The sequence below is a fragment of the Pangasianodon hypophthalmus genome, chromosome 10, assembly GCF_027358585.1.
Source record: "Pangasianodon hypophthalmus isolate fPanHyp1 chromosome 10, fPanHyp1.pri, whole genome shotgun sequence".
Classification (NCBI taxonomy): Eukaryota; Metazoa; Chordata; class Actinopteri; order Siluriformes; family Pangasiidae; genus Pangasianodon; species Pangasianodon hypophthalmus.
This window is the reverse complement of record NC_069719.1, coordinates 6,391,916-6,408,139: the sequence shown is the minus strand read 5'-3', so window position 1 is coordinate 6,408,139 and position 16,224 is coordinate 6,391,916. Positions and strand designations below refer to the sequence as shown.

Below are 16,224 nucleotides of genomic sequence, written 5' to 3'. Positions count from 1 at the left end.
TTTTTCGTGTTTCAGAGCACACTTTCCTCCCTTTCGGCTCTACGGGAAAAGTTGACTGGAAACCAAGAAATATGGAACAGCATCTGGGTAGAAGATTGCTGACAGTATATTTTACATTGAGAGTTTATATTAAAGTCGGACAGGCTGTGTTTGGATATATAAGGGATGCTCTGTCTGTCTGCTGCCTGTTTTGTGTGTGTATGTGTGTGTGTATGTGTGTGTGTATGTGTGTGTGTGTGTGTGTGTGTGTGTGTGTGTGTGTGCGTGTGAGTGAGTCTGATTTATGTGTCTGTCTTTCTGTGTGTCTGCAGGTGCAGAATCTGAACAGCATCCTCTCCTTTCCTCTGGAGAACATCTTGAAAAGCGAACTGAGAGACAGCAGATTGGTGAGTTTTACCGTGATGCTCAAGTTGTTAAAGGGGCAGTGAAGTCTGCATTAAAGGTACAATAAGTCAGCTATCAATATTAAAGGTGCAGTAAGCAATAAATGTGAAACATTGCCATCTCACAGCTCCAGAATCTACGGTATGATCATGACTTTGAGTTAGTGCTCGTGTGGATGTTTTTCCTGTAATCGTGTGGGTTTTCCTGCCTGGTTTTCTGGTTTCCGCCGACCTCCCACGTGCACGCTAGTAGGTGGACTGGCTACATTAAATTGCCCCTGGGTATGAATGCCTGTGCTTTGTGCTCTGCAATGGGAATTTTATTCTGAGCGAGCTTATCCTGGGGCACAAGGCGGGGGACATCCTGGACAGGGTGCCAATCCATCACAGGGCACAATCACACACATTCACTCACTACGGACAATATGGAAATGCCAGTCAGCCTACAGTGCATATCTGTGGACTGGGGGAGGAAACCGGAGTACCCGGAGGAAACCCCTGAAGCACAGGGACAACATGCAAACTCCACGCACGCAGGGCGGAAGCGGGATTATTGTGTGAGGCTACAGTGCTAACCTAAATGGGACTAAAAATTAGCAGAAAAAATGTAATAAAATGTAAGATTATGAAAAGTTGTGACACATTGTGATTAACTACGAATGTGAAACAATGTTGTGTCTGTATTTCTTAGAGTAAATATTCCTCTCTCAAACTTTCTAAGCAGCCTTAGAGCCAGAGTTATGTTTTAAAATGGACATTATCTTTCTTTAATGCCTTCTTAAAGGCAGAGGAATTCAGCACCAGTCAAAACTGAGTATAATGAGACCCTGGTGATGGTTTTCTGAAGACTTTGTGCATTAAAGTCACCCAAGAGTTGTTTTAAAGACCATAAATTCTGTCCTGTTATGGGAAAAAAAGAAAAGAAAAAAAAAGAAAAAAGTTTAACTTGGTTCAACAAAGCACAGAAGCTCTTAAACTCTTACTCTCATAGAGAAATCCAGATTCATGATTTGAATATGCAAATATTCATATTCAAATATTGGAAACACCCCCTCATCTCCAAAGTTGCATATTTGGCATGATTGATTCTTAGATTTATGATGCAATAACACTCCCATCACATGTTCAGCACTATCTCTGATTATCAAATGAAGTTTTCAGCTCCTGGAGCTTCTTGAAGAATATAGCAAATATAGACATTTACATTTTTGTCCATACTGTTTTCATTTACAGGAGAGAAGGGAGTGATGTGTCTTTATGTAATGAGACAGAGGGAGAATGGGGTGGGGGTGAGGTCAGGGAGGTCATGAACTGGAGGGATGAGTACATAATCATCATTCCATATGTATGCATTATTGTTGAATTTTTTGTGTTTTGAAATAGAAGAATGCCTTCCATCATGTCATTTCTCTTTGTCTCTCTTTTGTTCTGTCTCAGGATCTGAAGAAACAGATGGAGAGAGGTTGGAAGGATTATGACGTTAAAATGTGAGAACGCACACCTATACGATGTATGGAGGAACAAACAGACAGGCAGCTAGACAAGGCTTCTTTGTGTGTGTTTCTCTCAGGGGGAAGTTGGAGAGGGAGAGGCAAAAGCAGTACGGTCTGATACGACTGGACTCAGACATAGTGGAGGACATGGAGAGAGAGAGGAGGACTTTCCAGCTGCAGATGTGCGAGGTGTGTGTTCGTGTGCGACTGTTGCTTGGGCTCAGTTCGTTAAACAGGCTGGTAAAAGTTAAAAAGTGCTTAGGTCATGTTCTCCGTGTGTGGTTTGGGGAAGTTTTTTTTTTTTTTTTTTTTTGCTTTTGTGTGTGGATCAGGGGAAATTTAGCTTTAGCTGCACTGCTGAACCAGGATGTTGTAATAAATTAAAATAAAGAGTTGAAGGAGAGGGGAATTCTGTGCTTCCCTGTTCTGTAGGGACTCTTCTTGTTCCTCTGGCCACAGACTTCCAGATGTTCTTCAGTTTCTGCTTTACTGCAGCAGATGGACGTTTCTTTCTCCATGACCAGCCTCTGACATGAACATGTTGCTAAAATGTTCCTGTCTGCAGTGATCACATATACGCTATAAGTGCTATCGACAGAGATTAGATTCAGACGGAGCATTACAAAAAGCTAATATTAGTTCAGGAGTTCTCTGTTTAGGTAGCATGTACCTAAGTCTCTCAGCACAATGATCTTACTTCTCAGCAAATTTATCTGAGATCAGTCCACCCTCTCAGAGCACAGTTAAAGTAGGCTGAAAGAAAATATGAGTTTCAGACAAGTTCTTATTCTCTCTCTTCTCTCTCTCTCTCTCTCTCTCTCTCTCTCTCTCTGTCTGTGTGTGTGTGCAGTATTTGCTGAAGGTTCAGGAGATGAAGATACGACAGGGTCCTGATCTGCTCCAGAGCCTTATCAAGTATTTCCAAGCCCAGCTCAAGTATGTTTCATAGCACTACACCACTGTTCATGTAGTTTAGTCCTGTATTTACCCTCCAGAATTACTGAGAATAAATTAATAACAGTTGTACAGATATTTAAAGCACGACAATTCGTTTGAATTTTTTAAAAAATATATTTTTAGTACATATACACTATATGGCCAAAAGTTTGTGCATTTGACAAATATGACAATTGTGACCTGACCATCACAAACACATGTGATCTTTCCACAAACTGTTACCAAAAGCATGACAGTGCTCCTGTGCACAAAGCGAGCTCCATGAAGACATGGTGTGTGAAGGTTAGAGTAGAAGAACTCGAGTGTCCTGCACAGAGCCCTGACCTCAACCCCACTGAACACCTTTGGGATGAACTGGAACATCAGTGCCTGATCTCACTAATGCTCTTGTAGCTGAATGAACACAAATCCCCACAGCCACGCTCCAAAATCTAGTGGAAAGCCTTCCCAGAAGAGTGGAGCTTATTATAACAGCATAGGGGAACTAAATCTGGAATGGGATGTTCAACATGCACATATGGGTGTGACAAACCTTTGGCCATATAATCTATTTTTGAAAAAAAAAATTGTTCTAATGAAAATTAGTTTTCACTATTGTTTGAGTGCAAAATGTGACTTATTGTATATAATGTTTATTTTATACAAATCGTTTTGTCAGTAATTCTGGAGGGTGCTGTATATAAGATCTCGCATGAATGAAACCTGCATAATAAGTGTATGAAGATAGAATAATTGTGGTCTTTAGCTTTTAGTCAGTCCTTTAAAAGTGTTTGTGTGTGTTAGCACTACAGGATTAATGTGCTTAATGCTAATCTAAGCACTTTTCTGGTCAAATTAGCTTGAACCCTTGCTCTTTGTTCTTCACTCACTCAAGTATTTGTGCCTTCTTGTGTTTCATACCCTTATGAATGATAGTTTCTCTGATATTTTATCCTTTTCTCTGTAAAAGGCCACTTTTCTTCTCTTTTGGACTGTTTTCACAGTTTGCTTTCAACAAACTGCTTGAGAGTTTTAAGCTGTAAAGACTTTACATGCTGATGAAGTCTTAGTTACTGTAATATTTGTCATGTTGTAACAGGTTTTAAGCAAAACATTACTGTAAGGCAAAGCTTATTTTTAATACATCAGTCTGGGCATATTTTGCATTTTGAGTGTCTTAAGAACTGATATTTATTCTTTAAGTGCATTATTCTTGAAACTTATTTACATCCTTATTTAGATTTTAACTTAGTCATTTTCAGTTAGTGACTAGACCACATTTGTACAGATCTATTAGTCTATCCAGGTTATGAACCCTTAAAGATGGGTAAATTAATCTGTAGCAGTGCACCTTCAGCTGTTTGTTAGCTGCTCTGGATACAAGCATATGTCAAAGTGTAAATGGAAACAAAGTAAGACTTTTTTTTTTCCCAAAAATGGGGGAAAAAGGTAAAATGGCATACAAAACCAGCTTCCATCCACATATTAATCAAATATGAAAAAAGCGGTAAAAATAAAATGGAAAAAGGTTTTTTTTTTTTTTTTTTTTTTTTTTTTAAACTGTTGCGTATTCTGAAATAATACAATGCAATAAGATGACATCATCAAAGAGCAATCAGTCCTGCTCTGTTTTCTACACAAACTGTAAAATACCCCCCAAAAAACCATGGGGGATGTAAACTTTTGCACTAAGTGCAGGTACATATGGATGCTGTAAAGGGATATAAAGGTATACAGTATGTGAGGACAGATATGTAAATGTGTGTGAGATCATCTTTCTTCTGCTTTCAGTTTTTTCCAGGATGGACTGAAAGCTGCTGAAAATCTCAGTCCTTTTGTGGAAAAGCTAGCAGCCTCTGTTCACACGGTAATGCTCCTGTGTGTGTGTGTGTGTGTGTGTGTGTGTGTCATTCAAACATCTCCTCAGGCATATCATATAGTATGGAGTATATGTCCTACCAGTACATGAAGACATGCTTTTGTATTCTTTGGCCTTCATGGACCGATTTTGGTGATATAAATCACCGAGTGGCAGGAGTTCTACTATTATATTTTTGTCATGATGGCAGCTACAGTATCTCCTATGATGATCTTCTTCTGAAGTTACTGTATAATGGCTCCTTGAGTCAGATGTTAAACATTAAACAACCTAGTGTGCAACTTGAAGCACAGGTTTGGCCTCCACACAAGGAAGAAAGATAATCTGGAATTCCACTGTATGCAGTGCACTGAATAGTCATTGACCTGTGTGTGTGTGTGTGTGTGCGCATGCTCATACGTGTGTGCAAGGGTGTCATATATGTGTGTTGCCTTTTTTAGCAAGAGGAAGTAGTCTGAATTACTGAGATTTTGCTGTCTAATGAAAGGGGAATTTTAAGGGAAAGATATGCGTCTGTGTCTGAGACAGCGACGCTTGTTTTTTACTGCCTCGTGACCTTGAAAAGTTTGTTGTCAAGTCTGCAGTTATGCTAGAGCGAATAACTTCAAAAAGAATTCTAGAAAAGGAGACTGAAACGTTCTCCAGGAACACTCGGTTTATTTTAGACGTCTTTATTTCAGAGAATTCTAGAATAAGTGATCATACAAAGTTCTTTCTCAACACTGTGATATTTCTAGAATTCTTCAATTCAGTGAGAATTCTACAACAAGTTCTTTCCCAAAACTGTAGTAATTCTACAGCTCATAACTTCTAAGAGAATTCTAGAAGAAGTGACCTTGAAACGGTCTTTATCAACACTGGGTTTATTTCAGAATTCTTAACTTTAAAGAGAATTTTAGAATAAGTGACCATGAAAAGTTCTCTCGAAACGCAGTGATTATTCTAGAACTCATAACTTCAGAGAGAATTTTAGAACAAGTGACTATAGTGGCATATTCTTCAGGAATTATCCCATCTATTTTATTATCCCATCTGATGAAATCTCAGAGCAATTTATTATTTCAGTTTTACTTGGTCTTTTTTCACATCAAAATTCAGAACTTGGTCCAATCATAATCTGGTCAATATTTTTTAAAAATCTGTCCATTCGTAACGCTTGCATAGAAGAATTCAGTCTATCGGTGACATTCATACAGGAAATCTCACGATTCCTTGTGCGTACACAACAGTTCTTCACTTCGTCTACACACGCAGTTCATGCAGACCATGCTGTTTTTTCCCCTCATTTTAACATTTATTTACCACAAAGAAAGTGTAGATTACGTATTTCTCTTCTTGAATGATGCACACATTATTTGTAGCGATCGTTACTTCAGCGGACAGAATATTAATTAAAAATTAATGCATTAAATCACGTGCCGCTGTAGAGATCAAGGTCAAATGTTCCCTAGTGCATGCGATTTTGTATGATGCAGTCACTTCCAAATTATAATAAAAGTGGCTCTTGCAATGTAAACTTTGAGAGTGTTCACCTCCATCGCGGACAGAATTAATGTTTGCCTTATAGTGAGCTTCCTTAAGCCTGGATTAACTGAAAATCCAAAATCCTTCCCATATAATAGCAACAAGGTGGTTATGAGTTAAATTGCCAGTGTAATTCAGTGTTAGTGAATCCATCTTTTGATGCACAGTGAAGAGTGTTGCTAAAGGACAGACAAACATGTTACATTTGTAACTGGGATAAAGCATTGTTTTCAGTATTGGGGGAATGTTTTCTGTCCAAGTATTTTCTGAAATAAGGTCATTGTAACTGAAAAATAACAAATTGAAAAACACTGTGATTGCTTATACAGTTATTTTATTTTAGTTTCTATTGTACTGAACAATCGTTTTTTGGAAAAAAAAAAAAGCATGTTGCATGTTTACAGCATACAGAAATGTGACCACTTTCTTTCTGTGGAATATGCCTAGCTACACTGGGGTTATTCTAGAATTAATAACTTCAAAGTGAATTCTCAAATAAATGACAATGAAAAGATCTTTTTCAACACTGGGGTTATTCTAGAAGTCTTTAAATCAAAGAGAATTCTAGAATAAGAAATCATGAGAAGTTCTTCATCAACACTGCGGTAATTCTAGAAGTCTTTAAATCAAAGAGAATTCTAGAATAAAAAATAATGAAAAGTTCATCAACACTGCAGTTATTTTAGAACTCTTACATCAAAGAGAATTCCAGAATATGCCATCATGAAATGTTCTATAACACTGCAGTTAATCTAGAACTCTTTAAATCAAAGAGAATTCTAGAATAAGCAATCACGAAATGTTCTTCATCAACACCGTGGTTATTTTAGTATTCAGAACTTCGAAAATAGAATAAGTGACCGTGAAGAGTTCTTTATCAACACTGAGGTTATTTCAGAAGCCATAACTTCAAAGGGAATTCTAGAACAGCGAAATTCTAGAATTACCCAAAACTGCACTATAACTCATTCACCTCCGTATTCATGATGGTTAATTCGGCTTGTTGGGTAGTGTCGTGTCTGCATGCCTAAGCCTCTACAATATTACATAATACTGGACAAAAAGCCTACTAAAAAATTCCTGGTATTCTTCCTGACTCCTCGATTTTTTTTTGTTTGTTCGCTGTGAAGATGAGGCATGTTACAGCAGATCTGTTGCTCTGCATAAAAACTGGTTTGGGTGAAGCTCATAAAAACATGTTCTCACGTAGAGACTTGCACTCTTTTGACTGAAGTAAAATCATAAACATCATTTGATTAATCAGAAAGGAAAAAAAAAACAGTGTAAAATGTGGTGAGTCTTGAGTTCTCAGATCTGACGTTCTCTTAAGGAGAAAAAAGAAAAGAGCATTCGTGTTTCCAGCTGGCCTCTGAAAAGACAGTGCAGGGAAACATTTTCGAGACTTCCCAGCAATCACACACACGGAGAACAGGCCAAGCAATCGCAGCAAGCCAAATGATTATATTTCCCTGAGATGAAAACAAGCAGAACTAATTGATGGAAATCTGTGGTAGAGGTTGGTAGCTCAATGCAAACTTCAGTTTTCAGAGATTCCTTGGAGGTTGTGAATTAATAGGCATGTTGTTTTATGCATGGTTAATAACTGAATGGTTTTAAAATGCATTTGGACGTCTCGGGTGCAAAAATTGCTGTTCCATAAACCAGTATTTCTACACTGGGAATATTCCCAGTTTGTTAATTCAAACAAATCCAATTCCAATCTTTGCTGTTGTACCAGGATCTGATGTCTGATATGTCTTCTCTGATGTCCAACCAACCATTTTTTGCTGGTTTCACCGCGATAGTGATACTGGGTAGCGGATCAGTGCCATCTCTAATTCGAGTAAACATGCACGACATTAGTAGTTCCATAAACCAGTATTTCTACACTGGAAATATTCTCAGTTTGTTGGTTAGTTCTGCACTCAGAGATTTCCACATTTCCATATCTGCTGCACCTTTTGTCTTGTTGCATTCCCTACTGTAAACAAAGCTCATCTCATGGTTTTGCGAAAACCCGAACTTTGTTTTGTTTGTAGGTTCGTCAGGACGAGGATGAGCAGGTGAAGCAGCTCTCTCAGCTCCGTGACTGTCTCAGGAGTCAGTTACAAGTGGAGGGTAAAGAGGTAACGACAACTCCCAGCATGACTCACTTCAGTGTCTGAAACAAGTGCAAAGCAAGTCGCTCGGGCAGGTCTTGATGTGAAAGTGAAGATTATGGCCCCAGATACACTTAAAGATGATGACACCAAGATGAAAATGATGATGATGATGATGATAATGACAATGATGGTGATGATGGTGGTGTCCTTTTTCTTTTCAGGATTATCTGAACAGAAAGAATTCCGGTCACGGCTACAGCATCCACCAGCCACAGGGAAACAAGAAATACGGCACAGAGAAATCAGGCTTCCTGCTTAAGAAGAGCGATGGGTGAGTCAGAACACCGCCTGTACCACAACCTGAAACAGTTCAGATGCACTAATCACTATTAACCCCTATTTGGTATTCGCATCACTTGGAGTTGGTTTCTTTTGGGAATGTAGCAACCACTAACATCGGCACTTCTCTGCATCATCATCATCATCATCATCCAGCTTTCATATATTCAGCTTAGAGATCTCCCACTGCTTCATATGCATTGTGGTTATAATAATGTAATGAGACAGTGAACAGCTCACGCCAAGGAATTTACTAGCAGCAGTTAGGATAGTGGATAGTAAGATAGTGGTATGGTGGTCATGTTGCTGCCTCGCAGTTCCAGGTTCCCACCGATTTGGTCCTGAGCTGTCCATGCTGAGTTTCACATGTTCTCCCCATGTCCTGTGGGGTTCCTCTGGGTTCTTGAGTTTCTTTCACCTCCCAAAAACATACCAGTAGGTAAATTGGCTATGCTAAATTGGCCCTAAGTGTAAATGTGTGTGAATGTGTGTGCATGGTGCTGTGCCATGGATTGGCGTCCCACCCAAAGTGTATTTCTGCCTCGTGTCCACTGTTCCAGCGATAGGCACCGGATCCACCCTGACCAGGATAAAGCACTTACTCAACATGAATGACTGACTGATTTTGTCCACTTCCATTTCCAATTACGGATGATTCAAAGGCAAATTAAAAAAAAAAGAAAATCTAATTAAATGTAAATCATGTCATGATCCAAAACAGCAAAGAAGATAAATAAATGAATTGATGTTTTTTTTTAAACTTTTTGATTTAATGTACAAACCTGTGTTGCACAGAATTTAGGAAGGTTGAATCCCGGTAACATGCTTTTTGGAAACTTAAAACATTTTTCCAGTAAACCTCTCAAACATTATTTCAGTAAGCCAGACGTGTGTGTGTTGGGAAATCACTAGAATGTTCTTTCTCAAACACACTTCTTCATTTGTTCTGTCAAGTCTTTTTTTTTCTAAAGCCAAACACTGACGTGAAAGTGATGGTGTTTGTCGGTTCAGTCAGTGACCAGGGGAAGACGGGCGCTGCATGTGGAAGTGCAGTGTGTTTGAGTGTGTGTGTGTGTGTGTTGGAGTGTGTGGGTTTACTTGTATGATTCAGCTGTTCTTCATTAAGTCTGGTTTGACCTCTGACTGAGTGTAGGCTCAAATGTTCTAATCCAAATCTACTGCAAGATTACACACACAGATAACAAACACACACAAATAGTGTACACTAGCGTCAGTATATCACAATCATGAATCAGTTGATTCGGCTGAAGTGTTAGTAAAAAAAAAAAAAAAAAAACAGAGTTCAAATCTCAGAGTTCCACGGTTTGATCAGGTTCCTGAGCTCACGTGTTTTCCCCGTGTCCATGTGGCTTTCTTTTAGATTTCTGGATTCTTTCCTCCACCCCAGAGGACATGCTGGTAGGCGGATTGGCTACTTCAAATTGCCCCTAGGTGTGAGAAGTGTGTGAATGTGTGTGCATGGTGCCCTGTGATGGACTGATGTTTCACCTGTTCACACGTAGTGTTTCTACGAGATATATTTATACTCACTGACCACTTTAATAGGATCACCTGTACACGCTCATTCCTGAAATTATCCAATCAGCCAATCAGTGGGCAGCAGCACAGTGCATGATATCATGCAGATACAGGTAAAGAGCTTCAGATAATGTTCACATCTAACATCAGAATGTAGGCAGGCTGGTTTGATTATTTAAAGAACTGCTGATCTTCTGGGATTTTTCTGCACCACTGTCTGTAAAGTTTACACAGAATGGTGCGAAAAACAAAAAACATCTAGCGAGCAGGACGGAAATGCCATGTTAATGAGAGAGGAGAATGGCCAGACTGGTTCAAGCTGACAGGAAGTCTATGGTAACTCAAATAATCACTCTTTGCAACTGTGGTGAGCAGAAAAGCATCTCAGAATGGTCGAATTTTGAGGTGGATGGGCTACAACAGCAGAAGATCACATCGTGTTCCACTCCGGTCAGCCAAGAAAAGAAATATATGAGGCTACAATGGGCATAGGATCACTGAAACTGAAAACCAGGCACCATTTTCCAATCTTCTGTCCAGCTGGTGTTATTGTTCGTTCATAATTTCATGTCATAACCACACTGAAATAAAATAGTATGTCTAATTAGTGTGGTCTGATTCTAGTGGCTTGGATGACGAACAAATGTGAAGAAAGGCGGCACTTGCTTTTGTCTTCATATCAGGTTCAGTCTTTATATCGGTGTGATTATATACATTTAGAGCTGCATCCTTTAAGACGAGCGTCTTGTTTGTGTTAAGTGGTTGGAAGGTAGGAAATGTGGGTTGAAGGCTTCCTTTGACTTCCTCCCAAGAAAATCCAGTCCAGATGTGGAGAAAGAATAAACATTGACTCATCAGGACGTATTGGTTTCTTCCAGAACATGGTTACTGCTTTTTTAAAATCCCGCTTTTGATGATTGAGGACGGCAGTCATTAGGTTGTTAGAGACGCCAGTTTTCTGGCCTGAGATCTGAGCTGTGTTTCAGGTCTGATGTCAAATGCTGGGAAAATGCTGAGCTGGGTAATAAGTCTGTGAGGTCACTTTTCCACGATGTGTTTGTGTTTTTCTGTTCCAGAATCAGGAAAGTGTGGCAGAAGAGGAAATGTGGAGTCAAATATGGCTGTCTGACCATCTCTCACAGCACGGTGAGGTTCCAGCATCTCAGTCACACACACACACACACACACACACACACACACACATCCTGTAAACTCTAGTATGCTGTACCATATAAATTACATTAAGGTTGTATTTGCTCTGTGACTCTCAGATTAACAGACCTCCAGCCAAACTCAACCTCCTCACGTGTCAGGTTCGGCCCAACCCTGAAGAGAAGAGGAATTTTGACCTTGTGACTCGTATGTCCACCACTTTATAACTATTTAATGTCCTCCTTTCAAAAAAATAGTATCTTGAGTACAGGTGAATTTATCTCAGATTTCTCATTGTGATTGCGATAGATAAATCATGCAATAGAAAAAAAAATTATTAACTGTCTTTCTAATTTTAAGCATTTATTTCTATAAAAAAGCAAAATGATCTCCTAGAAGAAGAAGATTTCCGTCTTGAAATTAGAAATAATACCTAGAAATAGGTTTAATAATCGCACTATGCACTAATAAATGCATGCAATAAATGCACTTTTGCATCTACAATATGAAGTTTAAATGCCACGTTAAAGAATTCATCAATCAAGCAATGCCTTGAATGCCTTCCTACTGTTTTAGTGTAATAAGCTATATTTATATGCATTTTAATAAATTGATAATATAGGAAAAAAAACAAATGAATAAAAAGAATAATAAAAAAAGAATAATACATTACTAAATTGGATTATAATAAACTGATGATAGTAATAATAAACTTAGAGTAGCCCATGAGTGAGTAGTAGCACAGTAGAGAGCTCTTTACTTGGTTGCAGTTCTGCAGTAGGAGTGTGTGTGTCTATATATAGAAGAGAGGCTGTGTGTGTGTGTGTGTGTCTGTGTGTGTGTGTGTGTTGGGGGGGGTAATGAAAAGCAGTTGTTGCAAGGGGCTTGTCCTGGCTTGTTATTTTTTCCTACATTCTCTTTGCTGTTTTTTTTTTCTTCCCCACATTGCTTCCTTGATATGCTCACTGTGTTCACACCCATCTCTCTCTCTCTCTTTCTTTTTTTTTCTCTCCCACAGATAATCGCACGTATCATTTCCAAGCAGAGGATGAACAAGAATGTATGATGTAAGGATTGCGTTCTTTAAAATCTACCACATGCTGCAATACACCCATATACACAAACGGACACACTGATGATTCAAGCTCTAGAGTCTGTCTGTTTGTCCTGAATGCATTGTGCTATTTTCTGTGTAGTCCACCATCGTTTTAGTCTGTATACGCAGTTTCCCCTGGCCCTGTGACACTAATCACCCCAGCTTTTTAAGCTGAATGACACACAATATCAAATAACAACTTCAACTTTATGGAGAAAGTGTTAACTTTCGAATTTAAGATCACCTAGTATCTCTCTCTGTCTCTCTCTCTTTCTGTGTGTGTTTGTGTGTGTGTGTAGCTGGGTGTCTGTACTCCAGAACAGTAAAGAGGCAGCTCTGAACACGGCTCTGGGAGGAGATCAGCTGCAGTATCCGGGCAGCGGCCTGCAGGATCTGGCGCGTTCTGTAATTTCAGGTCTGAGAAATCTTCCAGGGAACGAGGCCTGCTGTGACTGCGGCGCTCCGGGTATGACTCACATCTACACTGCTAAACACGTCTAATGTTATTAATAATTTCTCAGTCGTTTACAATTTTTTGTTTGATTTATCCTGTAATGTCTGCATGCAAATGAGCGCATGCATATTGTGGCTCAGCATGTCACCCCGAGCCCATATGCATAGCAATTAAAATGGTACACAAAACAAGTCGTACTCATAATATCATTGTCACTGTCTACCTTTAGAAAGTATGGGCTTACTAAATCACATGCACAAATATTTACAGTATATAGAACATACACATTTTCATATATCAGACTACATAAATAAGCTACCAGTGGAACAGCGACGTGACTAAACTAAACCCTGAGTAGTTTTGAAAACCACTGGCAGTTAGATGCCACCTACAGTCAGTACAATATCCACAGCTGGCACAGCATCTCTGTGTAACCAGAAACAATCGACAATGCAGCTTAATAATACAGGAATTAACTGAATTCTGTAGATAAATTATTATGTGAATCAAGGTTTTGACCTACATTCATCACTTAACTGCTAGTATTGACCGACTGCAGAGCTGGGCCTCCAAAGCTGCCAGCTCATACACACATGCATACTGATGGAAATAATACCATTCTTAATGTTCAATTCAATTCAATTTTATTTGTATAGTACTTTTAACAGTGGACATTGTCACAAAGCAGATTTACTGAAATATATACATTCAGGATATAAATTTTAAGTTTTTGACTTTATCCATAATGAGCAAGCCAGAGGCTTCCTGAGACAATATGAGGAAGAAACCCTGAGAGGAACAGGACTCAAAAGGGAACCCATCCTCATCTGGGTGACAACGGATAGTGCATCTATAAATAATTCCCTTTTATAACTGTATACTGTATAGTCAACAAGTGTAGTGTGCTGCAAAATCCATGTTTTACTACATGATGAAACTGATGTAGAAGAATTAAGAAGGATTGGAAATAGTTTTATGGCATCACAAAGATAAAAAAACTTTTGGGTCATACGATCTCTACAACATGAATGCATGGGTGAATATTCATTGTGCTGGAGCAGGTCTTTAAATTTCTCTCCATCTCCCTGTGTATTAAAGCTGCTGTCTAGAAGTTTTTGGCTTTCCTTTGTCTCTAAATGTCAAAGTATGTCTCTAAATCTGCATCACTCTTTGTGTTATTAAACTATTGTCTCTCCTGCAGAACCCACCTGGCTCTCCTCTAACCTGGGCATCCTCACCTGTATCGAATGTTCAGGAATCCACCGGGAGCTCGGTGTTCACTACTCACGCATACAGTCGCTCACTCTCGACATGCTGAGTACATCTGAGCTACTGGTAAAAACACACACACACACATATACACACAGACTTACTCCTTCCCAAGCCTAACAATTAGATACCTGAAAAACCTGCCACATACTCCACTACCTAGCAGAGTCGTATGCAGGGGTATGCTGGGATATCTGCTGAACAAATTTATACCACAGCACTGTTGAATTCTAGATTCTGATTGGTCAGAAGGAGTTGATTACTTTTCTGTAACAGCAGTTCTGACAGGAGTGCTGGCTACACCGCAAATCACAGGTTTATATTATTGCACTTTGTTCTAATATTTTATCGTTTCTATGGTAATTACTTACACCAGGACTTGCATAGCGGAGGTGTATAATTGTTGATATTGGTAAAGCTGTAACTTTAAGGTTTTTTTGGACACAGGATTAAATGTAAATAATGAATAAATAATTGTAATCAATGACATATTGCTGTGGTATAAGAGGAATAAAACACTTCAGGACCTGTCAGGGTGGTAACAGTAACTCCACTTCATGTTGGGTCGCATCACACCACCCAGTCGTTGATTATCTTCCTATAACGCTCCCAAGTGTTTTATTCTATACATATAAAATCCTGCATAACTGTCCAAAATAATAAAAAGGCTTAAATAAATCTTGACTATAAAACCTAGATGAATCCCACTTGGCTCTGTACATGAACGTCATCTTCCTCCAAAGATCAGTTAGTGCTTTATAAATTTTATAATGCATGTGTTTTTGAGCATTGTGGCCAAACCTGGACCGGTCGTCAGTCTTAAATCTGAATTAGAGGTGCAAGTGTGCAGCATGAGAGCCCAGTCTCGTTCTGATTCCTGCTCGTTTTTCCCACAGCTTGCAGTGAGCATCGGTAACAACAAGTTTAATGACGTCATGGAGGCCAATCTTCGCGATGACTCAGTGAAACCCTTACCGCAGAGTGATATGTGAGTTTCACAACACACACCACACTGTACACTGTGCTGGAGTGGTAATCAGGAGGCTCTGGACGGTTACCAGTCGGTCTGTCATGTTAGAGTTATGAAAGGTCTTTTTGTTTCTCTTGCGTATAAACACACAAGCACAGTCACAAACTGAACACACCACAACCAGATTTACTTTTGTGGCTGTTTAGTGGAGTAAATCAGTGGAGAAAATCAGAAAATCAAATGGTCCAAGCTCTTATTTGCCTTAAATTACTACCAAGTGGATATACAGTGCCCTCCAGAATTATTGGCACCCTTACAAAAATGAGCAAACGTCGATATGTAACGAAGTTTAATGTGTGCATGTATTATAATCTTTAATATTTCGTACTGAAATCTGAGGTATACAGTTGTCATACTGCAAAATTGTTTATGCCAATTTTAGGAATCTCTGTGTGTGTGTGTGTGTGTGTGTGTGTGTGTGTGTGTGTGTGTGTGTGCATGCATATATTAGGAATGCGAGGAAGGAGTACATCACAGCGAAGTACGTGGAGAGGCGCTACGTGTTGCATAAAGAGCACTCGGAGCCCCTGCGAGTGTACGATGCTGTGAAGTCGAGAGACCTGACATCCCTCCTGCAGCTGTACGCCGAGGGAGAAGACCTGAGCAAACCCACAGCTGTACCTGATCAACAGGTCTCCTACACATGCACATGCACATCTGGCAGTGTACACGCTCAGAGGAAAGAGCTGTCTACCTTCTTGTGCATACATGAGCTGACAGATGACGTCTGTCACGACTGGCTAGTGTCTCTGTGATTGACAGAGGAGCGAGTGTATTCCATCCCTCCCACCCAAAGAGCACGGCCGGTTTTGCTCCCTCGGCTCCTCATGCAATATTTTTAAATTAACAGTGTTTCCAAAAATTATAAACAAATGATTCATTTTAAAGAACAATGACCCTGACCAGGATAAAGCAGTTACTAAAGATGAATGAATGGATGAAAACATTAGTCAGCCTCAGTGTACAGTAGACATGGCAAGCATGAAGCTCTTGCCACACAAGAACTATTGGTCAGTGTGATTCATCAT

General features: G+C 39.4%; 1 protein-coding gene across 1 annotated transcript in view; it reads left to right on the top strand.

Annotated features, from left to right (window-relative positions):
• Positions 1-16,224, top strand: part of asap3 (ArfGAP with SH3 domain, ankyrin repeat and PH domain 3) — a 50,616-nt gene that overhangs the window by 22,633 nt on the left and 11,759 nt on the right. The window contains exons 4-17 of the mRNA XM_034308142.2: positions 312-386; positions 1,821-1,870; positions 1,954-2,065; positions 2,727-2,812; positions 4,604-4,679; positions 8,255-8,341; positions 8,539-8,648; positions 11,272-11,341; positions 11,467-11,554; positions 12,366-12,414; positions 12,743-12,909; positions 14,099-14,232; positions 15,063-15,154; positions 15,648-15,828. Coding sequence (XP_034164033.1) covers positions 312-386; positions 1,821-1,870; positions 1,954-2,065; positions 2,727-2,812; positions 4,604-4,679; positions 8,255-8,341; positions 8,539-8,648; positions 11,272-11,341; positions 11,467-11,554; positions 12,366-12,414; positions 12,743-12,909; positions 14,099-14,232; positions 15,063-15,154; positions 15,648-15,828 — 1,377 coding nt within the window. The remainder of the gene's footprint in view (positions 1-311; positions 387-1,820; positions 1,871-1,953; positions 2,066-2,726; positions 2,813-4,603; positions 4,680-8,254; positions 8,342-8,538; positions 8,649-11,271; positions 11,342-11,466; positions 11,555-12,365; positions 12,415-12,742; positions 12,910-14,098; positions 14,233-15,062; positions 15,155-15,647; positions 15,829-16,224) is intronic.